The sequence below is a fragment of the Aquila chrysaetos genome, chromosome 11 (assembly GCF_900496995.4).
Source record: "Aquila chrysaetos chrysaetos chromosome 11, bAquChr1.4, whole genome shotgun sequence".
Taxonomy (NCBI): domain Eukaryota; kingdom Metazoa; phylum Chordata; class Aves; order Accipitriformes; family Accipitridae; genus Aquila; species Aquila chrysaetos.
Window position 1 is genome coordinate 24,337,012 of NC_044014.1, and position 26,853 is coordinate 24,363,864.

Sequence of the window (26,853 nt, forward strand, 5' to 3'; positions counted from 1 at the left end):
ATCAGACAACAGATAGCTCACCATCTTTTACCATCTTTTTAAGGAAAAGGGCAATATTGCCTCAGAGATAACCCACTTGCTAAAGGCACTTCTAATAAAGGTCACTTCTTTGTCCTATAAATGGCACCTCCTCTTCAACACCAGCTACTTACAAACAAAGCTCTGATATCCAAACTTGAAATGCATCTTTAAGTGGCAACCAGCCATTTATACTGACCTACTCTAGCCAAAAGACATCTTGAAAGGGATGGCAGGTTATGACAAACTGTGTCTTGTCTTCCCCATGCTCTTCTGTACACTTTTCAAAAGCCAGAGGAAGAGAAGAGAAAGAGATGAAGTGGCAGCTACTGCAAAAGACATTATCTCTTAGTGAACGATTCATAGATGTAAAAGCTTTCCTTCTTTACCAGCCAACAGTTAACCCAGTAGTGTGAGCAATAAAACTCTGGGCTGCAGCACTGAATGACCAAGCCAATGAGCCAATGAAGAGATAGAGGAAAAACATTTATCTAGACCCAGTACACATAACAGATTAAAAAAAAAAAAAAAAAGTAATACTTAAGTTCGGTTAAAAAAAAATTCTTTTACAAAATACCTGGAAGTTTAAAAAATAGCACAATTAACACTGTCTATGCAAATTGGTAGTGATGCCACACCATAGATGTGATTACAGAACACATGATTAAATGTTTGATCCCAAGGAATACCCAAAAATCGGATTTTCAGCAATACTGGGTATGCCAAGATAAATTATGCCCAGCAGAAGCATGGGTGCTCAATGCTTCCATCTCTAAAACAGACAAGCTAAGGACGGCAAGTAGCAATTATAGGGTCCAAGTTTTAGCACAAGCTCAAATCATGGTGTTCAGCTTTGCAACTGTTTTTTCCCCTCCCTTTGTTAACACCATATTAGAACACATTAAAGCCTAGGGGAATCTTCTCAGTTTTGATTTTTCAGTAAAGAAATCCCAATCTTTTCAAACACAACAGTCTAAGAAAACAGAGCACAGGCATATCCTTGCAATTCTGGGTCAAACTTACAAATCCTGGCCTTGTGGCAACATACAGCAGGAGAGCAAGACCTGGAAAAGAAAATCTGGCCAAACCGCACGCACGCAAACCTGGCACTGTTGAGTGGTTTTGGCTGTCAGGCCACAAAATGTTTTGCACCAAGAGCTAATTTCTCCTCTCACCTACACAGCAGCGCTCTGGAGAGCCCCATTAGTGGTCTGCTCCCTGTCGCACTGCCAGCCACTTCGTCCTCCACGCACTGGCCCGCTTCCTGTTCAACAAGCTTGCAGCTCCACCGGGGATGCAGCAGCTTGCCACAGCATCTTTCTCGGCTCCATTTTAACTGAAGCTGCTAGCCAATGCTCCTGCACACCCTAGGCATCCACCAGTTTCCGATTTCTGTATGTAAACAGCTTCAGAAGTCTGTTTTCTTTTCAAGCAGTTAAGTCTCTCCCACAGATGGCTCAACAGTCCCTACAGTAGGGTTTTAGTGCTCAGCGGCAAACACTCCAACCCCCCTCTTCCGCAAAGGGCAGATGCGTGAGTACATAACACATCCTGAAAAATTACATGAACCCCCCAAAGCCCCTCTACCTCCACATGGAAGAAGCAACTGCTAGAGACAAGGGCAAGGTGGTTTGAAATGCTTCCATTATAGCACAGAAATGGCTCCTTTGAGAGCAGATACTGACACCCATCTGCTTAGCACCAGAAGAAGAGACAGAGGAATCACCACTGAGCTAGCCACTAGCTATCCATCTAGGACCACTAAGCTTCAAGCACATGATCCTGCCACAGATGGCAGTTAATAGGAGGACGCCTTATTAGAAGATGAAGTCCAACTAAAAACCTAAAGGGTCTGGTACCATTAGCTCAAGTTGGGAGTCAGGGTCTAGAACCAAGAAATCATGTCTCTCTCCAGCAATCAATGCTGCCCCCCAAATAGGAGAAGAAACATCCGCTTTATGTGAAAATCTCCCCTCTGTCCTAAAACCTGCCCACTTTGTCCCACAGCATGGAAGATTTCCCCATATACAGAACACCTGTAATCACAGAAAGTCGTAATTCTTAAGAAGAACTTAGCACAAACAGCAGAGTAAGAGAACAACCAGAGAAATCCTTTTCAATGAAGATGGACAAGCTGGTCCCGTATTAGGGGAAGCTATTCCAAGCCTGCAGACTGGCACGACAGGCTGTCCTATCTCAAAAGGAAATTATTGGTACTATACCCACATGTCCATTCTGAGTGGGAGGACACTAAGGCAGAGATAAAGGGAGCTTCCACTTCTCTAGACTTTCCCTGTAATGCCTTACTATTTATTCATATGAACAGACATCATCCATGCAGTCTTCTTGTGTCAGCTCCTAAGCAGGGATGTGGGGTTTTTCTTGTATTTCAAATCCAATATAGTCGTTGCCAATCCTCCCCTTTCCTTAAGTAGAATTATTCACATATTGAAAGGCAAGGCATATCCTTCCCAACTAAAACAGCACATGATGCGGAGGTGGCAACACACTAAAACACAAACATAGCCAGATGAATAATTATGTAAAAACATCACTTTCCTGCTCCACGCAACTGCTCTGTGTTGCTGACTCAGATGTCTTCATTCCAGCAGACAAAAAGCTGGGTTTTACCACTGCTACTCCCACTGAGGCTTGGGAAAGCAAAGTCAAGCCTACACCAGTCTCGGCTAGGCTCAGTCTGGGAAGCTCTTTAGCCCTAGAAGCCCCAGCCCTGCAAATCCCCAGCGGGAACTGCCGATCATGGGCACATTTGTAGGAGAATAATTAGTTTCAGAGCCAAGACTGTGCTCCTCCCCCACCCCCTAAATTAAATAACCCAAGAAAGAGTATGCAGCCATCCAGTCATTCTTGGAGAATCATTTTTCTGACTAGGTCTGCACTTTCAGAATGCCATTTTTCATTATTGTTAATAGGTCTCATTAACTAGAAGCTCTTAAGCACAAGACCATTACTAAATGCAGTTTACACTGCACAAAAGCAATGCCCTTATTATGGCAAGGGCAGGAGGGAAGGAAACAGTTTGCCTTTCCATAAACACTGATAATTCAAGTACTATTTGCCCTTCATTTGGCTTCAGAGTTATTCCAAATGAATTGACAGTTAAGAAAAGGATGCCTTTAAAGATCTCCAGTTTGCAGTCAAGGTGTAGTTCACGACTTAAAAATGAACAACACATCATTTTAAAACACAGCAACTGGAAAAAAAAAAAGACAAACACACCTCCTCTTTTTCACTTAAGAAAAACTTTCAAAGCTTTTTGGGGTTAGTGATCACATCATGGATTTATAAAGATATGCAACCACATCCTTAAATTTCAAACACACAAGCAACTTAAAGGAACAAGCATTTCCACACACCTCCCCCCAAACAACCAGACTCTGGATAGTGAACTCTCACTTCAGCTGAAAGTCCAAAACAATGTGTGTTCTTGGAAGCCTAAAAGAGAAGGTTGTACAAGAATTTCACTTTTATGAAGCCACAGAGCCACTAAGCACAGGGGAAGCTGGCATGCTTCTTGCTAGAAAAGTCAGCCCAGGCAATAGTTAAAACCCACTCTCAAGAGTCAGAGAAGTACCTACCCAATTTGTTGCAGTGTTTCAGTGCTCCACAAAACCTGCAGAATCACCAGGGCTTTCAGTTAGTAATACAGTTGATATCACTATGACTTGTACATTGAATTGGCTAATAACTTACGATATCATTTTCCACAGAGAAGCCTTGACATCATACTCTTCATGCTTTTGATTCAAATACTGCTTAAATCAACCTGAATTTCTAGTAATAAACAGACACCCTGTTTGTTTGGAGGCAACCAGCGTACCATCCACAGAGAGAAGCAGAACAATGTTTATAGCTCCAGTGTAAAAAGTTATTTCCAACCACGTGCCACATCCAGGCAGTTCACAGGACTGAGTTTGGGAGGACTGTGCTCCACATCCTCCTTCACAGCATTAACATTCCTTTTCATAGGAGGTAAAAAACTGGAGGGGGAAAAAAATGCTTCCTAAGTGTCTTTTACGTAGGACATAGAACTTCTAAAAACAGCATCACAGAATGCTACATTATTGGTTCTTGAGGCTTTCCCTTTGCTCTCCTTGCCCCTGCCCTCCATCAAAAAATCCCCAACAAACTAGCAGAAAAATTCTCTGCAACCTGGAGGCCAAAAAATTACATGCAATAGTGCTAGCATAGGTTCACGCACCAGCATTAGTCCTCAGCAGCATTACACATTATTCTAACACGCTAAAGATTAAGAAAACAAAGCTCAAGTGCAAAGAAAGACAAATGCAATTTCCAAAAGTGGAGAAAGTCAAGCCATGATGAGCAGTACTGTCAGCTCCTAAATTTAATATACACTCACTGCCAGAGCACTAATTCATTTTGTCTTGCATTCCGTAACCAATGGTGGCTGAAACCTGCTAATTCAGGTAGAATAGCAACAATTCAACTTAATTCATGCTAGAACATTAGGACAGCCAGATGGCAGAAAAGACACTGAAAAAGGAGAGTGAGTGGCTGGATGTCCTTTGGGGTTTTGTTCGGTTTTGGTTTTGGTTTTTTTTTAATCAAGCTATAGGGTGGATTACTCCCAATGCTGGAGTCAAACCTCCACTCCTTCCCCCATCTTCCACTCTCCTGCTGTGGTGCTAGGAAAAAGGGAAGCTTGTATTCTTCTCTGAAGTTACAGAGAAAACAACTGTCAATAAAAACACAGATCTATGTTTCAGGACTATCCCAGTCATCCTGTACAAAGGGCACAAGGGATTAATCTCCCGGTGCCAAACACAAATAACCTGAAGAAATAAGTCTGTAAGCCCTTTACTTTTTAAAAAGAATTCCTCTCCAAATATGCCGACTTTAATTACACACAAGTTTCTCATCCTTTTTTCCAATCTATGATATTTGTCTCAAGGCAGCAAGTTTGAAATGAATTATTGAAAAGATAAATTTTCAATTCGTTGCATAACCACATATGTCTCTTATTACAGAAAGGGCACACAAGAACATCTAACTAGTTTTCACAGCACACTTTAATTAACCTTAATCACATTCCACCTCTCCCTAGCATTTTCCTTTTCCCTCCGCTCCCCCCCTCATATGGATTCTCCTTCCAACACCTCCACAGCATGGCTTCTAAATGCCTTCTAAACAAAACCTGAATCACAGTTTGAAATGAGAGCAGTATCCCCAGCATATATGAAGTGTAGAATAGCTTTCTGGTCATTCCCTCCCATTTTTTCTTCCCTCCCCTGAACCAGCTTTCAGTTAATGATAGGTCTTCAGCTTTGTCCCATAACTTCTCATTATTCCTTCTGACAAGCTAACAGTAATCTTCTTAAACACATCCAAGATTTTATTCCTCCCTGGGTGGCAAAGGATGTTCTACACTTGAAGACTTCATATTAGTTTGGCACTATCGTATGATCGAGAAGGCTTGCAGCAGTATACCTTGTGCATCTACAGCTGTTTCCTTTGGAAACACTTCAAATGCCTTAACCATACATTAATGTGCATGTTTACAAATTCTCCAGGATGTAGGAAACCTTTGCACAAACAGACTGATTAGTTAGCCAAAGAGACACAGCGAGTGGGGAGCAGCAACTGTTTCCTGACAGCATCCCATAATCTAAATTTTCACAACTGACTCAATTACTTACTCAGATCCTGAAATGCAGCCAGTCTTAGAATTTACCTAAATTCTTGTCATAAGATTGCTCTTATTTTCGCTCTTAGGTACAGTTGCTGATCCTAGAGATCTAAGTTTTCATTTTTGCCGCCCTACTTTTACTCATTTCCGAAAGCAACCCATTGCAGATGTTACTGTCCCCATTCCTGTAGTTATGACTGATACAAGGAACAATTTTCTATCTAAGTAATCTCCTTTACTTTTTCTGATTAGTCTTCACAAACACACACACAAAAAATCAGGTGATGTTTATTGTCATCTGTGTAAGAGCCTTCTGTATCAACAGCAATTACCCGTAGTTTTCAAACCATCTCTTATCACTGAAAAATAACAGAAAGGTAAAGAGTCCAAAGGCATGCCCGACATAATGTATGTCAGAGCTGTACTCCATAAATAATAAGCCAATCAGAGGGAAAAGCAGTACAAGGAACACACCAAAATCTTATTCCTATAACCAGCAAATTAGACTACAACTCCTCTTAATACTACATGCTTTAGCCCACGTTATTTTCCTGCCAAATGCCCACAGTCTTTTTTTCTACCTACACTCTTCTTATCACTGTTATAGCAAAGAATATGACTTGGACTCTTTTCCTAACTCATCATGGCTTATTGCCAAGTGTTCTGGAAAGCACTTTAAAATTTGCATCTCTCTCAGTATTTCCATGAGTAAAACCGAGCTAATACTTCCCTGCCCAGCAGTGGTACGGGGAGAATAAAGGATGCTTAATGAAAGCTATTGATGCATTATGTAGTTGATAGGGGGAACAACAAAGCAAGACTGAGGGTACATGGCTAAAAAAAAGCTACAGGAACACTTTCCTGGTGGCACAGAGGAGCACAGTGCAGTGGAAGGACCTTCTTTCAGGTAGGGGAAAACAAATTTTCGGAGGACAAAGGGTGGGGGGAATCAAACTCCTGGAGAACAAGACTAAACACCCATCCCTTTCCACAGGAGAGAGCAAACTCCTAACAAAACCTTGGGAAAAAACCCTACTTGGAAGAAGAAGTTCCTGGCATTGACTCCACCTTTACCAACATACGAACAGAAACCATAAGGCTATCCTGTGCAGGAGGGGCTACGCAGGCTCCTTCTCATACAACCCTGACACACTTCAATTCAGACGTCACTATCAGGGCTGTCCAAGCCTGCAGACCTACTGCACCCAGTCCCCAGTTTCCCAACAACACATCTGTATGATGCGGCCCTTGTATAAAATGCTATATGATAATGGAACCACTGGTCATCAAACAGTTGGATTTCTTTTGAAGGAACCAAGGAAATCTATGTTTGAACCCAAATGATGAAAACTCAGGAGGGAAACAAAACCACAGAACTTCTGCATGCTCCTAAAGCTGGTATTCAGCAGAACGCCATTCTTCACTGCACAAGACACACTGCGGGGGGACTGTATCCACGCAACAGCAAGCCTATATTCATCGCTTATTTTTTAGCTATTCCAAATCAGTTGAAAGAGGGAAGGATGCTGGAAATGCTGCCTTGATTTGGTATCTGAGGGACATGAACGAGTGGAGTAAACTAACTGGAAAATCTTCTTGAGAACACAGATGAATGGTTCTGTACCCGAGTGCTGAATGACTCGTCTCCAAAGAAGATAATACCTCTGTCGAAATATGCTCTTCTGACAAGAAACACCAAGTCTCGGAGGATTAGAATAATTAAAAAAAAGAAAAAAAGGCCAAACCATCTATTTTAAGACTAAGTTCCCCTAGCAATACTAGGATAACTTTAAATTAAGCAGAGCAAGCTGTAAATACAGAGCAGGCTACCAAGAAATTTCAGTGAGAGAAGACTTAAAATGTATACATGCACCACACCAGATATCACCTATAGCAGAGCCACCAAAACACTTCTGTACAAAAGGGCAAAATATACCACGTATCAGTAAGTCCACACAGCAGTTAAGAACAGGGGGCAGGGTGGGGTGGGGTGGAAAGAGACAGCGTGGCTGCCTCCAGTTCCTGAAGAGTCCAAAAACTTGATCCTGTGTATGCAAAGTTCTCAGGTACTTCTAGGTATTGTATAGAAGCAAGACAGTGACAAGACATTTTAAGAGGAAAAGTTACCACCCACTAAAGCAACTTTAAATGTAAGGATTACTTAAAAACATACACAAAACTGTTTCTAAGCACTGATAACTTTGAAGACGCTCTATCTAGTCAGGGAGGAGTGTCTCCCAATCTTTCTGTAACCAGGCTCCCCTTCAGGCAGCTGGCAAGGCTCCGCATTCCATGGGCACAGCGCCCAGCCCCTCGAGACTGCTGCCACCATCCCTGCACTGCAGCCACCCGGCTTCCTGGTCCCAATGGCATCAGGCCTGAAAACCAAGTTGCTATTCCCCGCTACCTCGATCCAAAGCCACTCAGGGGTCTCTGCTCCACATGCTCTCTTCCAGGAGTACAATACAGGCACGCAAGAGCTATCCACCGGTCTGGTGCACTAACACACCACTCCACATGCACTTTTCTCAGTCCCATCTGCAGGAAATCCTGGTTCCCAGAGCTACACCCAAGCAAACACTTCCATGGCTGCTCTGAGAAACCTGTCTGGAAACCAAATGCCTTCCCATCCCTATCACTTCAGTAATTCCTTACTGAAGGGCTCTTCTGAGCTTGGTTTCCTGATCCAAGGGATGAGACAGAAAAGGAAAGAGACCTGCTGCAATACAGAGAAGGGAACAGACATCTCCAAAGAGGCAGATGCTCCTTAAGCTAACACTGGCACCAGAGACTGCATGTTGTCAACCCACGGCCTCATTCAGCTGGACTTTGTAACTTGTCCATATTACATTCATGCTTTGCTGACTGTAGCTACCACAAAGATCAGCTTTTTCAGGTGTTGCAAGCTGCAGATCTGGGGTGGGAGAGGTGTTTAAAAAGAATAAGCACACACCTTCTCCTCTAGTCTAGACCAGGCATTTGGCAGTAACCCAGTGCAACCTAATACATCCAGTACAAGATGCAAATTGCCTGTTAGGGACAGCCCTGTACACTGGACACACAGCTCTGCAGCACTGACATCCCTATCTACGAAAAAGAAAAAGGGCAGAAACAAACTCCAGTGCAACCAAAGAAAGGCTTTTTTCTTCTTTCCTTTTTCTTATTTCATTTTTTTTTTCCCCTAGGCCAATTCAGTTGCCACATAATCTATCTGGATCACACTGGAAGCTCAGTGTGCTTTCCACAGGGAGTCATGCTGCACAGTCATTGTGGTGTCTCCCTAATCACAGGTGATGTAGTGGTAAGGGACTCATGTCCCCCATGAACACCCTTATAACAGAAAGATCAGGCATGCTAGCAATGAGTTGGGAGTCCTTTCTGCATCTCAGTGACATTTTCATCACCATAACTGGCCACGGGTAGAATATCCCAGGAAGCAAACCCTAAAAATAACTTCTTACAACAAGTCAGCCAGTCCCGCGGCAAAAGGGGAGGGAACATTGCTTATACATGGTTAGCACAATTCAGTTATTACGAGAGGGACAACTAATGCCCAGGCAAACAGGAGAAGCAGAGAGGAAAGAGAGGAGGAAAAGCAGGTGGTGAATCATACCCCAATTTCTCCTGCATCACCAACGACTGTCAATAGGAGATGCTTTCCCAACTGGAAATAAAGAAACCAAAGTAGAAACCCAGAACCAAGTCTGCGCAGAATACATTCAAATGCAGCAAAGGAGGGAGCCTTGCCTGCTAAGCATCAGAGTGCAAAGGAGCATACACTCTCCCCAGCTGCAGCCACCTTTAAGGAACTTCCTGTGAGGCCCTCCCCAGCTCTGGCCCATAGAGTTCCAGGTATCCCTGTGGATCCCTGTGGGAAGGCATCACACTTCCCAGCTGCTTAACTGCAGAAACCACAGAGGACTTTCTTCACCAAAATATCCTCAGAAACTTGTGGCTGGGGAACCAGCAAGCAATCCTGCAAGTGCTCCCAGGCGTGGCTGATACCCAGGCAGTCTTTCAAAGGGCTTCTGCACACTGGAGAAGCAGAGGGGCAGGGGAAGAGCAGAACAGCAAGCCATCCAGTCCTCAGCCACATGCTCAAAACCCCACGGTCCCCAGCCAGCCTCCCTGACATGCGCTTGAGGGGCTGCAATCCTTGCAGAGCTCCCCTCAGACAGCGCATCTGCCCCACTTACAGCAGGGCTACGGCAGCACGTGGTCCCTCTCCTCCTCCCTGTACCAAGTCACTCAGCGGCAGTCCCCAGCCTGCCAGGTACAACACCTGCACAGCCATGGCACTCCAGCTGACTCCACCTGTGGGCTTCCTCCCTGGCATCCCCGCATCCCCACAGGCCACCGGCATCATCCCCTTGCACCAGCAAGTGGTCACTTTGACAGCCCGTGCAACAGAGGAGGGCACAGTAATAAACTTGCGACTCATGAGGCCTCTGCGTGCTTCTGAGTCATGTGCAGAAGCTCACAAGCTCCGAATTGTAACAGGACATCCTGTGTGAGAAGCGAGTGTGCAATAAAGACATCCTGACAGGATCGGCCCTAAGCAAACACCTGGTTAGACTCTGTGGCGGAGTGAGGAGAAAAGCATGACAGGATTTTCCAGTTCCAGGGCTGCTGCCCATTGTGCTTTTCCACACGTTTTCCAGCTCCTGAGCAGCTGGTGCAGACACAGGCACAGAAAGGAGGGGCTCCTAGCATCAGCACTGTGCTACCATCCCTTTCAACTCCTCCTCCTTCAAAAAGTCTTTCTGAACAAGTTTCCCTGTGCTGTGGGGAGGACCCAGCCACAACTGCAGACATCGGGCTTGCTTGCGCTCGCTCCCTCTTGATTTACAGAACTTCCCCGCTAACAGCTGCATTGCAGATGAACCCTCTTAAAGTGGACATGCAGTAAGCAAGACAGTAGGGCACGGAGCTGCTCCGAAGGCGACACAGCCATACTGACAACCTCTCCGCCACACACACAGCAACAGTGACCCATGCAAGAACTCCAGCGACTCTGTCTCGATCCTGCTATGCACAGAGGGTCTGAAGTGCACAGCTTAACAAAGAGAAATCCCACCAAGTGAGCTCATTTCTGGACATGAGCTCCTTTCTTCTCCCCATCAGCTGATCACGTCAGGTGCCAGTGGATTTGGATGAACCAGCTAAATAAATATCAGACTACAGCTGGTTAGCAGACAAGGTAACAGTGTGGCAGGGAGGCAGGTCTCAGCAGCGCCAAGTCACTGCAATGCAGGATCCAGGAATTCAGAGATGCAGAAGGAAGAATATAAATTCCTCTGGCTCAGCCGAGCTGTATGTTTCCTTGTTCTCAAGCTGGCCGCCCCCACCACTTCAGATAAGCTAACTGCATTGGTGAGACCTGCGTTTTGTTTCTAAGATGGGGATGGAGTTTCAGCTGTTTTTCAAATGAGAAAAAACTTCAACAGTTAACATTTCATATTTCTTCAGGGAGAAGAGCAGGCTGAAAAGCCTAGGAAAGCCAAGAAACTTCTTGACCATTTGTGAGGTGGTGGGAGGGAAAGCTTTTTAAGCGCAGCTTCAGGACTACTGAAGAAACTAAGTGTACACAGCCACAAAGAGTTAACAAGGCATAACATGCTTCCTTAAAGCTGGGTAACCAGCTCTGCAGAAAGATAAACTGCTAGCAGCAGCCAGAGTCACCTGGACTTGTCAGCAATATTTGATAATGGTTATCAAAAAAGCAAACTACCTTGTTCCTCTTTTTTCACATCCCTGATGCTGAACTTGTCTGTCTGGAGAAGACAAGTGCATTATGAAAGCTCAACTCCCAGTCTGCTGCTGTGGAAGTGCTTCCACACAAAGGACGAGCTGACCAACACTTCACTCCTCTACATCATCCTTATTAAGTGCAAGAGCAATTCAGACAGACAGAGAAGGCTGTGGATCATTGCTCTGCACTGATCAGGCAACACCGAAAATTTTAATTCGGGCAACTTCATAACAAGCAGTAGATGCAACACAATATCCTAATCTGCAGAGCTGGCAGGTTCTAGGCCAAATGACATACAAGTCAAACAAAAATGGGCAGAGCTGGAAGTTGCTTTTCAATCCTGCAGTCCAAAAATCAGGAATATTTCAAGTAACACAAGTGCTATGAATCACTACTTTAACTTGCACTGAAGAAGCACATCCGTCACGATTGAGCTTTGCCTCTGCACTGGCACCAGTTACAAAATAAAGCTGCGCAACTTCAACTCTTCCAATCTCTCTGACACAATCTCAACAGAGGACATTTGATACCCCAATGGAGTACATGGAGAGGCACCGAGGCAGGCAAAATTAAACTTAACAGCATACCAACTCTTTGGGCAAAAACCAGAAAGAACTTCTGCTTGGCATCACCAAGCTACACCCTCTACTAGCCTCCAAGAACAACCTTCCAGCAAGTCCCTGTGTGTTACAGGGGGCACTAAAGACAACTTCCTTCTTCCACGTCTATTTTTTCCTCCAGCCACCCTGGGTGATTTCTTGGCCCATCACCCACAAATGTTATATGCTTTGACACAAGGTGGTAGGAGGAAAACAAACAAACAAACCAAAAAAAACACCAAGAAACCCCAAAACCCCAAGATACACAATACACACGGACATTTTCAGAATGGCAGCTGCTCCACTACAGTAGAAATGCTAAGTATATTTGGCAGGCGCTGGAGACCAATACAAGAGGTTTAACAAGCTGTTTTCCCTGCAAAAGCTTCCAGGGCACCCGTGCTATTTGAAATGTGCATCTAGTAAGTGCATCCCAGAGAAAGCACTGGACTATCCCCTCTGAAGTCACATTTCGAGTCAGGTGTATGACATCAGATCTCTAGCAGCAAGCACAGCAGCAGGATCAACACACACATCTCACACATCTTCAGAGCTGCAGGGAACTTTACACACTGACTGTATTCTGCTACACAGACGAGGAGACCCCTCACTCAGAAGGAAGACCACCAACTGCAGACTCCTCTGGAATGTATGGCAGATTGGAACAAAGCAACAGGTTCAGGAAATAACCTCCTTCAAGAGAGAAGTTGGGGTAAAACTCATCTGCTTGAGCTGCCTTATGCTCAGTCCCACCTGTAAAAGAGGGCTCAGAGGAAGGAAGAAAACCCAGTGCACTTAAGTTTAAAGGTTTCTAGCTCTTCTTCCTCCTTTTTTCACCTCAGACTTCAGGCTGTGTCAGACCACTTTTCCTTTTCTCACTGCTCCCCTGCGATTGAGAAAATCTCTTCCTTCAGAGGAGAGTTGTCTTCAACATCAAGAAATTACATCTCTCTCTTCACGGCTATCACCACAGTCTACACCAACTGACCTACCAGAGATGACACAGTAACAGCAGAAGATAAGGGACATCCAAATACTGAGTTACTCCACTAGACAAGCTGCAGCCTACACCAGCTAACTCAGGTGCCTAGAAGAGGAGTGGAAACGAGGGAAGGGAAAGGAAAGAACCCTTTCCACAAGCTTTCAGAAACTGGCTTTGGAGCCTTACCATCCTTGTTCTCACTCATGGCCTGTATTCACAGGGGCTTAAAAAGCCCACTGGTATTTGGGCTACTGGGAAAGACCTATACTATTAATTTCCATAGGTATTAATGTCTCATTTCACAAATAAATGTTTTAAGTTGAAGAAGCCCTTTTAGAAAGGAACTAGTTTTAATCACCACAATTCTATCTTACTAAGTCTGCAAACATTTCATGCTAGTATGTGTATTGCTGCTGCATGTGGTTTGCCATGCATGACCAGATAAGTCTTTCCTGAAGCAGCCTGCAAAAAGGTACCATGATAACTTGCAGTACTGCAAACAACCAAGTGGTACCAACTTTTGAGCTATGGGGCATTGAGATTTTGGGCACTGAGGGCAGAGACCCCCGTCACCAGCTCCTTGCTCCCCAGCCAACTGCAAATCATTAATTCTTCTAGGACCAGTCCTTATAATGGTCAACCTCCACAAAGGAAGCTGCAGCACAAGGTAGTGATAGGACTTCCCTCAGACTCCAGTGGAGGGAAAACTCGCACTACCTGCCCACCACTCAGGCCTTCCCCACCATGCTATCAGCTCTGGTATGCAGGGACACCACTACAGCTCTGGGAAGAGAAGCCAGCAGGGACAAAAGCAGTATGCAGGGTCAAGACCAGTACTAGCCCTAACAGTGCTGACATGGTTTTGCATCAGACATTTTCAATGACAACAGCCTTGCATTATCAATAACACTAGTGCAGGCTGGTTAGCTTCATGTTCGATAGTCTGAAACCTGCAGGCAACACTGAAACTTGATTATTTGCACCAACTCTGATGCAGAAAAGCTGTAAGCATGAGGTAGAGAACTAGAGTTATTTGTGAGTATAGGGAATAGAAAAAAAGACCAAAAAGAGAGAGAGACACCATCTTTTCCCACTTCTTACATTTCATCTGCCAAAACAATGCAAATCCTGCCCATTTACCCAGTGAAAGCAGGGTGCATTCACCCCCTCTTCAAACAGAGAATCTGTCAGAGCAGTATTGCCCAGAGTTTAGACTGGAGGAGGAATGCCAGTCCGCATTCCCCTCCGCCATCCCATGGCTATAGGAAAGCGACCCTGGTATTTCTCACTAGGATGCTGTCCTTCATTAATACGTCATCACCCGCCCTCCTCCTCCTCCCCTCCCTTCCCTCCTATGAGAAAGTTTAATCCTTTGGCTCACATGGATCTGGTAAATTTTTCAGTCCCTGTTTGCCACTGTCGTCATGCCAACAGCCCCCCAGAGATAACCCAGCAGCTCTGCCACAGCAGGCAGGCTGCTGCTCCCTGCCTTCTCTGCCATTTAGCCTTTGGCTCCGTAGGCCCACAAAGAGCTATGCCCACTCCCAGGCTCATCTTCACAGGCACCTTCCTTCCCTAGAGATATGTTTGCATGGGTTTTGTTTTAAATTAACTGTGTCTTCATTCCCACAGTGCCTACTCTTTACTCCGAGACAGCTCTCAGCTCAATTTTTGGGACTCTGACAGAATCACACTTAACAGCAGCACTGCAAAGAGAGATGCTACCTTTGCTGCCCCGGAGAAAAAGGGTCTTGTGTTTAACAGCCATATCACCTGTGCCTTCTAGCAAAGAGAAAAGATTACCTAGCACCCTTCTCAGCAGCAGGACACTAACCTGGACTTGTCCCAGTGTCACTGCTAAGCAGACTCCAGCCACAGGAAAGACAAGACAGCCCAGGGCTGTGGCTGCCTGGGCGATGGCTCACTCAAGATGGGAACTTTCGATTGAAGCAGCAGGACAGCGGGTCACCCCTTCGGAGAGATATGTAACTCATGCTTTCAGGAACATAATGCGAAAGTGCTGAGAGTACAGTATCACATCTATATGCACATGCACACACACATTCTCTGAAAGGTCATCACATTTACTCAACTCACATCTTGGAGACGGGGAATTCTCCTTCTGACTCTGCCAGGAGCAAAGCGAGGCAGATCCCGACACCAGGAGTAAAGCCACAGTTACTTCCTCCTTTCCTAATCCCATCATAAAAAGGGAAGATACAACATTAACCAGCTCTCCTTATATCTCTGAATTATTCTCAGAGTCATCAGTAATTAGACGCTTGCACCAGCCACCATCTTCCCCAGTCTGCTCATCTAACAGGTGGGAGCAACAGGAATTCTGCAATATTCTCTGGAAGGAAAGGGGGAGGGTAAAGCAGCATTACTAAAGGGATATTTTCAATCAAAGCATTATAGATTAATACAATTACTGGTTAAAGTAACCAATCCATGAGAGACAAATGAACATTAAAAACAAATTCAAAATTCAAACAGAAAGAAAGGGAGCCGGAGAGTAACAGGTGGAAAAAGCTATGAGGAATCAAAATCTAACAGCTATAGACTCAGTTGCCCCAGAAGACTAAATCCATGCCCCACTGATCTTCAGCTACCCTCAGTGTTCAAAAAGCTGATTTCTAAGATACTGCTGGCCCATTTCTTCAGAGGTATTCTGCTACTGTTCTCCAAAAATCATGTAGGCAGCAATACCAGAATGCTGGGGGAGCTGTAACAGAAGTATACAGTGATATTTAAATAGACAGCAAATTTAAGAAGGTACAAAAAGGAACCTGAGGTCAGCCTAGCTCACAGGACCCCACATTTTGAAGCACTAAGCTTACTGTCACAAGGGCCAGCAGGAACTACAGTTGTTTAAACTACAGCTTGACATTTTCCCCATACACTAACAAAATCTAGTGAACACTTCAAAATTTTAAGTATGCATTTGCCAATCAGAAACCAATGCACCTCTGCTTTCCCCAACATGACTACTCTGAGCACTGACAACACTTCTGTCGCAGGCAAACACACAACGAGGTAAGACACTCCACATTTCTTTTTACAACATTCAAGGCTTCTTTCCTGCGCTGGTGGTCCTGGTGCCAGCTGATATTGCCCTCTTCCCCCAGCCAAGCCAACAGCAATAGCTCATTCTATAGTCAAACACTGGCAAATTAACATTTTTTTGTAACATCTATTAACTTGGTCAAAGTCAGGAGGTTTCAAGAATGGAGGAAAGAAAAAGAAACACCTGAAACACCAAAATAGGTGATAGGCCAGAATTAATGAAAAGGGGGGTGATACCCTGGTTGTCAGGGTTGTGAAGCAGATAGATGATGCTCATAGGTGGCACAGTGGAGGGAGATTTTTATATTAGCATGCTTCCCTTTTAAAAATTGTCCTCAACCAATTTGCAGGGCCAGAAAAACTAAAATACTTCCAGGGCATGGAAGGGAACAAAAAGATTGTTGTAGTCCTCTCTTAAAACAGTGGTATTAACCCACCATTTTGGCGTGGCGGGGGGGCAGCACTCTTCAGAAATTTGTACATGATCCACGGATAAGTCCTCTGGCAGTGATGGTTTTGCACTCTCCAGAGAGGAATTAAATTTGGAGGCAGTGAAATTTCCATGCTACACCCCAAAACCAACAAAAATCCCCATAGCTTTTGCACTGGATCCTTCTTACAAGAAATTCAAGTAGCTCTCCCTGCCCCAAATATCTACAGTGTGCTCAACATCCCACTCTTCACTGCAGGGACACCTGGAAATATTTCAATCATGGCTCGCTGATCAGAGTAAATGCTCTAGAGCCAAGGGCTTCGGGACACATGCGGGAGTTAGTCTCATCACATCTCTGCCATACACAAATCCAGTTTATATTGGGAAAACAAGAAACACAACTCTCTCGCCGAGCCCCTTTCTCCAACCTCACGTGGAGGCAGTAGGAACTCCTGCCCAATCTGCGTGCCTACTGCCCCCCCCCCTCATTGTTAATGCTGGAAATTTAATACTCAATGTGACCACTGAGAAGACAGACGCGAGCTGAAATCCTGTCTGCTCTGTTCCAGCTCCTTTATAAAATATACAGCGTAAACCGAGAGGCAACCTAGGGTAACCCCAACCATCGCCGACATCCACAGCGGGAGGAAGCCAGCTTCTGGCCATAGGGAGCCACAGCAAAAGCAAAGCTTCCACCGCCCGCCACCCCGCCAATCTCTGCCAGCTCTCACGCCAGGGCACTCTCCTGCCGGCGTCCATGCATTGGGGCGGGCGAAAAGCCAGGCTGACCCTCGGCAGCCCCCCACCAAGCTCCCAGCCCCAGCCTCTCCTCCAAGGTCAGGGTCTCTGCTTTTACACATACTTCTCCTCTTCTCCGAACACCTCTTCCAGCGAAATTCCCCCTAGTGACATATAGCGCTTGAACCCCTCTTCCCCTAAGGCGGGCTGCGGGCGGAGGCAGGGAGGATGAGGAGGGGGAGGCAGGCTGCTGGCGGGAGGTAGAGGGCTGCAGTTTCTGACATCAGCGGAGCAGCCCCCCCGCCACCCCCCGCCGCATGCATCTGTGCTGCGGTGCAGAGCGGAGAGTTCAGGCGCTCGCTGTCCACGCACCCATCCCACCCCACCGACCGAGTCCTCCCCCGCAGCCCCCAGCCGCACACACCGCTGCGGGGGGGGGGGGGGGGGGGGTGCAGCACTCTGCTCTGCTCTCGGCATCCCTCCACGTGCGCAAGGACCTCCAAAAAAATCCCCAGCCATCACTGCAGCTGATCTCCTATATATGCTTCCTAATCACAGCATCTCTCAGACTCCTCGAAGGCGGCGGAGGGGAGGAGGAGCTGGGGCGCAGGGAAGCTCTTCCCCCTCAGCCCAAGGCTCACCCTGCGGGAAGGGCAGCTCCTCTCCCACACCAAATGACCAGACCTGACTTGGCTGCTCAGCAAGTACAGCTGAGCAGACACGGTTTGATTTGCCGTCCTCTGCAAGAAAGGACATTCGTCCCCAACCTACAAACACAGGCACACACAGAGGACAGCTATTACAGGACATTTCTACACGAGTTCGGATTTGCGCTTCAGCCATCTGTGACCGGTACGCTGGGCTTTCCTTGCTTTCACACAGAGCCGATTTGCCAGGCTGCAGTGCACCACCGCTGCGTGCAGCTAATTCTAGCGGGTGTGCTGTAGCCCACAGGGGACTTCAAACCTAGCAGCCACAAGAGCAGTCCAAGAGAGTCCCAACTCAAACACCGGCTGAGAATGTTTACAGAGCAGATCAAGACAGACCTTAGGGACTGATGCTGCTAAACTTCCTCTGCAACATTCAAGCTCAATGTTTCAGTGTCCGTGGAAATTACTATTGACACCTCCAACCAAACATACATACAAAAGCCCAATATCAGCAACCACTATGGAACTGAAAGCCAGAAGAAGAGAAATGTATGAAAAAAAAGCTGAGTTGGAAGTGTCAAGAGAGAGCTTTCTTCCTGTCAGGGTTTGATACAGAGAAATAATTCCCTGCTCCTCCCACAATCCACATAATCTCCTACAGGAACAATAACAGAAGAACTGGGTAGAGTGCAGATTTTCATCTGGTTTACAAATTTGGAAAGACAAAGATCAGGGAAAGAATCCACCTCTTTATTCGACAGGCAAGAGCAAAGCCACAGTAAGGAGAAAGCAGTGAAGTGGTCTAACTTCCGAGACAGCTACTTTTCATTTTTTCATCAAGAGGTGTCACTTACAAGAGTTGGAAGATACAGATTATCAGCAGCAAACGAAATTCAACAGTGATACACAGAGATTTCTCACCCCCCACCTAAGAAACAAGGGCCAAAAATCCTACACATGGTGGTAGGATCACTATATACTATTTGGCATAAACAACATCCTAAAAATTGTCACAGGATAGAGCTCTGCCTACCTCTTTCCAATGCAGGACTACCTCTTGAAGTATATGCTGGAGAGTCAAATCCTGGATATTTCCCTACTGCTACTAAAGCTACTGCTTCTCTCTTGATCCTTTTGATCACTGCAAGTAATTTTACTTTATTTGAACTTCACTGCTGCCCAGGAACTGAAGCACTACTTGCTATGAATTTTCATGTTCAAGAAGTATGGTGACACCCACAAGACAACTTCCAAAAAATTACAGTTATTATTTCCCTCTACCCGTAGCTCTAGTAAAAGCCTGTGTATTCAATCCCATAGGAATTTCAGACGACTGAAGCATTTTATTTTCCCCATGTGTAATAACCGCTGCTCTTATACGTCAGCTGAACGCTGACTAAGGTGAAGTCTCTTTCCCTTCTATTTCCACAAGCACTTGGCCCCTCTTTGACATTAAAGTCCTTGGCATACTCTTCACCAGGCAGTTTTAAGCCTCAACACAATATGAATAATAGCAAATACTTCATTAAAGCCAAAATATGAATTTTAATCTAGACCAGCTCTTACTGACACAATTTATTAAAAAAGAGAACAGGCATCCCAAAATCATAGACAATACAGAAACAAGAGACTCTCCTCTCAACATATGACTTTGTATTTACAAAGGGTGAACCTTACTAGACTGAAGTTGTTAGGACCACCCTTCACCAAGACCAGCACCGCATTCATCCTTCTTGCTTTCACAGAGAAGCCTTGTAACAGCACCATGCCTCCTCAACTCTTTACTGCTTTAAGAAGAGAGTTTGATAGACACGTCAAGTAATACAGAACCCTTTAAACGCATACAATTCACCCTGAAGTGTTCCTCTTCCTCCTTTTCAGCTACGTACAGCAAGCTGTTCATCACTTCCCAGTCAGCCATCTAGTATTTCTTCACCAAGAGTCTTGAAAACTAAAGGTAACAAGAAGTACTGCAGAAGGAGAGCAAGGCTTTGTTATCATTTCCTTGGACGTAATCAAGGGAAGCACTACAGCAGGCAAAACTTCTGCAAAGCAGCAATAGGCTAGACATACTTCTGAGCTGCAGCAAGACGCTGGCTCTTGAAGTAGCAGTCACCACATCAGGCATCTATACAGGTTCAAATTCTGCTAGAGAAGGTACAAAATGTTTAATGTAGCTATGCTTAAGTTGGAGAGAGGCAGGGCGTTCCCACATGAGAGAATACTCCGGAGCTGTGACCAAGCCTAGAAGAAAACCAACAACGCAGGAGGCCGGTCAGAAGGGTGGGTTCACCTGTGCAACAGACAGGCATGCAGTTGGGTGCACAGGAGAGCCCCGTGCGTATGTATTGCTGGGCAGAGACATGGCCTCCCCGGGAGAAGTGCCAGCTTGGGGAAAGGAAGCATCAGGCAACATATATCCAGGATACTGCAGAATTAACGCCATAATTCTCCTCCTGTGGGAGACAGCTTTCTAAAATGCCTTTCCCCGAGACTTCATTTTCAGGTTGCTGAATTGAACCTCCCTAATCACTGATTTACAGCTGCAATGCCTAAATAGCACGCATTTTTCCTTCAATGCTTTAAAGACCTATTCCAAGGTGAATTCACTAAGCTCCTACCAAAATATTCAGAACCTTTTTGTACTAATCACTTGAGCTATCAGCAAACACAACTGGAATAGCTGAGGAACCTATACATTCAGCTGAAGTCACCATCCACTTTTCACTATAAATGCAGATTCTTTACTCCTCAGGTAAGACTTCAACGAAACCCGATCAGTCCCTTGTTTCTGGTATTCTTCTGCACTAGCAGAAACATCCATTTCCCTTCTTGGCTCTTCCCACACCTGCCCTCTACCTAACCAATACCTTTGTAAGTGAATCATTGCCAGCTGCCTCGAGTTATGTAGCTGAGGACCAAGCTAGTATCCTCAATGTATTTTATTTATAGGAAGGTGTGAAATCTAGAAAGTAAGTAGTAGATCAAAACATGGCCTGTATTCACCCATACTTACTTTTGCTACTTGCTGGGTCATAAAACTGTCATCCCCTTAATATGAAAAACAATTAGAATCTATATATTGCTTCCTCTGTAACTCATTAGGTGCCCAAACACTTAAAAACTGACTCAATCAGTTCTGCTACTTTTGGACTTCTGCTAACATGTTTCTGAATTTTGTTGCAACTATATTCATCCTGCAGTTTTCACTGTTCTTCTTAACTCCAGAGTTAACTTCAATACCACCTCCTTTGTAAGGAAACGGTTTCTCATTTGCGATCAGTTTATCAATCTACCCTCTCCCTTCCCTAAGCAGGCTTGTGTCCACTAGCATCTGAGAAGATGGCTCTCCTCAGCTTTAGACCATGCTACAGGATCGACAGGGAACTCTGTGGAGCGAACACAGCATTAATGGCCGTCAGCAAAGCAAAGCCACCCTTCAAACCTCTCCCATATTAAGTTGAACTAATTTTGAACTCAAGAGATTGGATATCCCACCTACATCAGCAGGCACTGTCACCTGACCATGGAGGGACACCAATTCCCACAGGATCTGCAGCCACCTCCTAAACAATCTAGGGCTCCACTGGTTGGTCCCCAACACAATCTGACTCAGGCTAGATACTGAAATAATACATTATCACATATGCTTACTTCCACAAGTTGGGGGGGAGAGGCGCGGAAATCAACCTTCATGGCACTGCACTCTCTACTTCTGACACTACTTCTCCATGCAAACTATAGTAAATGGAAATTTTTCACCATTCTTCAAGCTATCTTCTGGTCGTATTCTGGCAAAAAGGAGAATACATATTCTATTTTTCTCTTTTATAGGGATTAGGCAAAACATTCTTCACTTCTAAATCATTTATCAAGATCATTTACCTCCTCCTGCTTTTTCTTCATTTCTCAGTCAATCCCCCTATTAAGCCATCTATTCAAGTAGCAAGACAGGCAAGGGCCTAATACATTAATCTTGTCAAATCTGAAAGGCCTCTAAGAACTTAGATCTTGTCTTGTTCACCTCTTCTAGAAACAGTCGCCTCTGGCATCTCAACTTGTTGCACTCTGCTTTCAGCATCTTTTACTGCAGTTTGGTTTCTCTTATTCTCCCTCTCATCCACCCCACCCATGAAGCAACTTTAATCCCTGTAAGGGATTCCCTACACACTAGAAGATACACATTCCCCGCATACTACAAGGTACACTACCCTTTGTGTATATGTATGTCCCTGGAAAACATAAGACCAACAGCTTGGGGGAAGAGTTAAGATTTTTTCTCTTTTCATAAGACTACAGTCTCATTTCAGAAGTCTCCAGGACTAACAAAAGCAAAGAATACTTGTTCTAATTTGTTGAAAAGTCAAGTTCGTAAGATTTCTCCATCCAACCTACTTCTGCCTTTGAAGGCAAACTCGTTAGTTTCCAAACACACCACATTTAACTACAGCAAGGCCTATAGCATCTATGCCTCAAAAAAAAAAAAATCACATCTGTTCTGCTAAGACAGATCTCCTAGGTAGAAAATACATTCAGCAAAATCAGTCTGCAACACTTCTCTTTATTATGAGTGATCGGTACACACACGCGTAGATAAATCTTCTATAAATGTATCTCTAGCTCAGCTTGCAGAAGAAAGATCTCAAAAAGAAAAAAAGACAACATCACTTCACAGAGTATACGTTTCCAGATACAGGAATTTTTCTATCATCCTACGCTACCTCCCTTCAATCTCCACTTTGCCACGCACAACTCAATTATTTTGTAATGCCGAAATAATGACCGAGACAAGCAACTTCAGATCCCTTAAACTTATTACAGCTTCAACTCCAGTGAAGTATTTTCTATTAATAAAAGGAGGAAGGGTAGATCGAGACACTAACCTCTGGCTGACAGTTTTTTGGTGTTGATGATTTTTGCAGCATACTCCTGTGATGAACTCTTCTTTACACATCTGCGGACCACAGAGAAGGCTCCCCTAGAAGACAAGTAAAGAGGGTAGGAGCTATGAAACTGAAAATGAGAATACAATAGCAGCAATTTCTATCCCCAGAGCAGACCAGATTAAGGACATGGCAGAAGACATACAGAGGAGGAAATCAACACATGAGAATCTGATGAACAGCACATGCTGTCTGATCAGCAAATAAAACCTAGTCTACATGGTACTCAGGCCTCCTGAAGACCCCTCAAAAGCCCCCTCACAGACAGCGCAGTAAGAACAGCACACTGTGCAGGGAGAGACAGACACCATACGGGCACAGAAACAGGACATGAAGGGATTGATGAATGGGAGACAAACAGCCCAGGACGATGCTGCTAAAACTAGCTGATAAGTCCATCTCCCGAAGACAGTACCCCCAGCAGTTACATCAGACAACCAGGACTCATTTCTCCCATGTTTAAAGTGCCAGCTCTGTCACGAAAACGCTGCAACACTTTGCAGAAGTTACTAGCTCTCTTACATCTCTCTACCCACCTGCAAAATGGAGATAAGCATGTACCTATTAATGAAGTGAGTAGGAAGCTACAAGGCTTTGTACATTTTCTCAAGCTGGAACTATTGATATTATTACAACTATTCCAAAGAGCCACTTGGAGAACAGGTCTGAGAGAGAGGGAAGAAGAATTTCTGTGAGGAAAAAAGAGATAATACAACAGAGACCAAGGTGAAAAGATAGGGACTCAAAATCTACAGGACTACACAGATGAGCGCTTGAAAGCGGTCCCTTCTTTTTTTAAAAAAAACCCAACAAAACAGGGTGGGAAAAGAATAACAGCTGGCTTTACAGGAAAGATCTGAAAAGGGAAAAAGGACAAGTAAGAGAAAACTGGCAGAAAATTCTAAGTCCTTCAGACCAGGAACGTCAACCTGTGTCTACAGACAAACGTACATATCTGAAGTATAAGAAAGGGGAACAGAAGCTGCACAAGGGCCCCACAAGACAGTTAGTCCTACAGAGAGCCTAAAATAGCCTGAATCCTCCTGATACTGCAGAGTCCTGCCTTATTCTCCCCTTCCTCAACCTCTACATACAAACCAATAAGCAGCAAGGTGAGCACCGGCACCAGGGCCCAGGCTCGGTGACACACAGCTGCAGCAGTGTGGGGAGGGTACAGGGACACCGGGCTGGAGAGAAGAGATGCAGCAGAGCCCAGCGGTTGGTGCAGGAAGGGAGGGAGGGGGAGAGCAGCAGCACCCAGGAAAGCACTGTCCCCATAACCCTACCCTGGCCGTTGCTACGCCGCCTTCCTGTCCCACCGGGTCTCCCTGCAAAACCCTGTCCTAGGGTGCAGCAGCAGGTCTGCCAATGCAGAGGCAAGTGCGGAGAGAGGGAGGGAGAAGCGCGGTGCAGCAGCACCTGGCCCTTTCACAGGGACAAGGAAGCGGGGACCTAAGCATCGCCGAGTGGCAGTAACAGCGCCGTGTCCCGGCGCAGAAACAGTTGAAAGGAACGGCATCGTGCAGCAGGGAAACGGCGCGGGGAGGAGAAGGCGGCAGCCTGGTCCTGAGGAGGGCAAGGGGGAAGAGAGGAAATCCCGGGCTGCAACAGGAGGGTGCAGCCCGAGGCAGGCTGCGGGGACACCCCATCCAGCGGCGAGGACGACCCAGGGGCGCAGAAACACCTTTCCCTTCAGCGGCGATGCCGCCGGGGCGGACGGGGGCGGACGGAGGCGGGGGGGGGGGGTTCGGCGAGCAGGATTACAGCGCGCGGCAGCTAATCCTCCTCCCGGGGCGCCGGCACAGGGCTCCCGGCAGCGCCGGCGGGTCCCGGGGCGAGCGGCGGGGCGCGGCGCGGGGCGCGCGGCGGGCTCCGTACTTGCCGAGCTCCTCGTAGAGCTGGTACTCGTCGGTGAAGCGGGTGCACGTTGCCGTGGTGGCCATGTTCGGGCTGCGGGAGGCTCAGCGCCGCTGGGGCATGGGGCAGGGCGGCCGGGACGGGCCGGGACGGGCCGGGCGGCCGCGCTGCTCGGCGGCCTCCCTCCTGGCTCGGCGGGGCGGCGCGGGCTTCCCCCCGCGCCCGGCTCGGCGCTCCCCGCTCCGCCGTGCACAGTCACCGCTCGCCGGGGAGGGGAAGGAGGCTGAGCCTGGCCAGCACCGCGAGAACTGGCTCGGAGACACCCCGCGCCGGCCCCCCCTCCCTCCGCCCCTCCGCCGGCCCCGGCCCGCCGCGGGGTGTGGCCGCCGGGGGCGCTCCCGGGGCGCCCGCAGCGCCGCCGCCCGCGCGGGGGGCTGCGGCCGGGGCGCGGCCGCCTCCCCCCCCCGCCCGCGGCCGCCGGAGCGGGCACTGCAGTCAGCACCCCCGCCCCCGCGCACGGAGGGCGGGCAGACTGCGGCGGGCTCGCCGCCCGCTCCGCTGCGCGCCGTAGGCGGCGGGGAGGCTGCAGGGCCGCGAGGAGACCCCCGGCCGGGCGCACGGCGGGTATTTCTCGTACGTCCCCCCGTGGGGGCGCCGGGCCGGGGCCGCAGCGCCCGGGGCGGGGAGAGCCGCGGCCGGATAAACTTCCTGCGTGCAGCGGGAGGGAAGGGAAGGAAAGGGAAGGGAAGGAAGGGGGGGCCCCCGCCACCCCACCGCCCTCCCCCGGGCGCATGTCAGCGGGGCTAGCGCCGGGCGACCCGGCCGCCGCGTGCCCCGGCCCGCGAGCTGCCGCCCCGCAGGCAGCGGCCGCCCGGCTCTCTCCCCGCCGCACTGTGCGTGCTCCGGCCGGCGGAGGGGGAGGAGGAGGAGGCGGCGCGGGGAGGCAGCGGAGGCAGCTCCCGGCCGCTGCTGCCCGCCCTGGCCGCTGTCTGAGGCCACCGCCCAGCGCAGGGGACCCGGCGCGCTGCGTTGCCCCCCGCGAGAGGGGGACGCGGGGCCCCAAGTCCTCCTCCCGATCCACCGCAAAGTTGGGCCCGGCGCGCTGCCGAGCGGGCGGCGCTGTCAGGCTGCCCGACCTTGCGGGGTGCGTGCGGGAGTCCCCGAGGAGATCAACCATCTGGTGCAGAGGTAGAGCGGTAACGCGCAATGTCCTGAAACTGCTCAAGAACGAGACCCGGCGCTCGCACACACGTAGGGTTTATGGTGATGGGACTGGGAGGCAGAAGACAAACAGAAATCGTCAGTCTCCAAACTGCAAAAGAAAACAAACCAGCCTCTGTTCTGTCTCTAGTAGCATACCGTCTGAGAGTGCTGTCTGCAGTGCCTTCCTAAGCAAGTTTATTTTCACCTCTTACTTAAGTGAGTCTGTCTCTCTCTGAACAATTGCCAAATCTGCTTAATATGCAGATTTATATAGGGCAGTCACTGATCCAGCCAGAGAGGGAAAGGCTGCTCCGGCCTCTCCTGCGCGACTGGGAGCTCGAGCTGTTTTAAGAACATACAGAGAGACAGATGAGCGTACCGTAAGCCAGGAGCAGCATTAAACTGATCTGAAAATGAAAAGCACTGTATAAGTACCATGCATTCCTGGTCTGTGACTGGACTGTTAAATTGTCATGTTATTCAGTCGCGTGGAAAGCAGTGACAGCAGCCACCAGTGTATCCCCCCCGCTCTCTGTCTCCAGGTTAAATGCAGCCAGCCCAGTGCTCCAAAGTCTACACCTCAGCGATGCAGTGGGCAAACGTTCACCCAGCCTATGCAGAAAGTAGATAGCAAAAGTAGGACAACGTAACAGTAGCACTACAACAAAGCTATACTTCTAGAAGGTGATTATGAAACAACAGCATTCTGCGTCTTACACCATGCCAGCATTTAAACCCGGAAACCTGCTGACCCAGCAGAATAACTCAGAGAACCAACAAATGATCTATCTAACAGGTGCCAATCAGTGAATCTGCCTCCTGCCGAGCTAAAACTGCTCCAACGGCCTCATTCAGTGGTCCACTAGTTTCTCTAACAGCTAGAAGAGTTGCAGACGAGGAAGAAAGCAGTCTGACAACCCCCGGTCCTTACCAGGGGAATCAGC

At 47.2% G+C, this 26,853-nt stretch overlaps 1 protein-coding gene across 17 annotated transcripts in view; it reads right to left on the bottom strand.

Moving 5' to 3' along the window:
- Positions 1-25,018, bottom strand: part of CAMK2G (calcium/calmodulin dependent protein kinase II gamma) — a 119,193-nt gene extending 94,175 nt beyond the window's left edge. For 3 of the 17 annotated variants that reach the window (XM_030030937.2, XM_030030935.2, XM_030030933.2), the window contains exons 1-2: positions 24,728-25,013; positions 22,790-22,884 (exon numbers count right to left, since the gene is read on the bottom strand). In XM_030030937.2, coding sequence (XP_029886797.1) covers positions 22,790-22,884; positions 24,728-24,792 — 160 coding nt within the window. In that variant the 5' untranslated portion in view covers positions 24,793-25,013. Of the gene's footprint in view, positions 1-22,789; positions 22,885-24,727 lie in introns of all 17 variants that reach the window. The other 14 variants (XM_030030936.2, XM_030030934.2, XM_030030941.2 and 11 more) reach the window with 8 other exon arrangements.
- Positions 25,019-26,853: the final 1,835 nt, after the last annotated feature.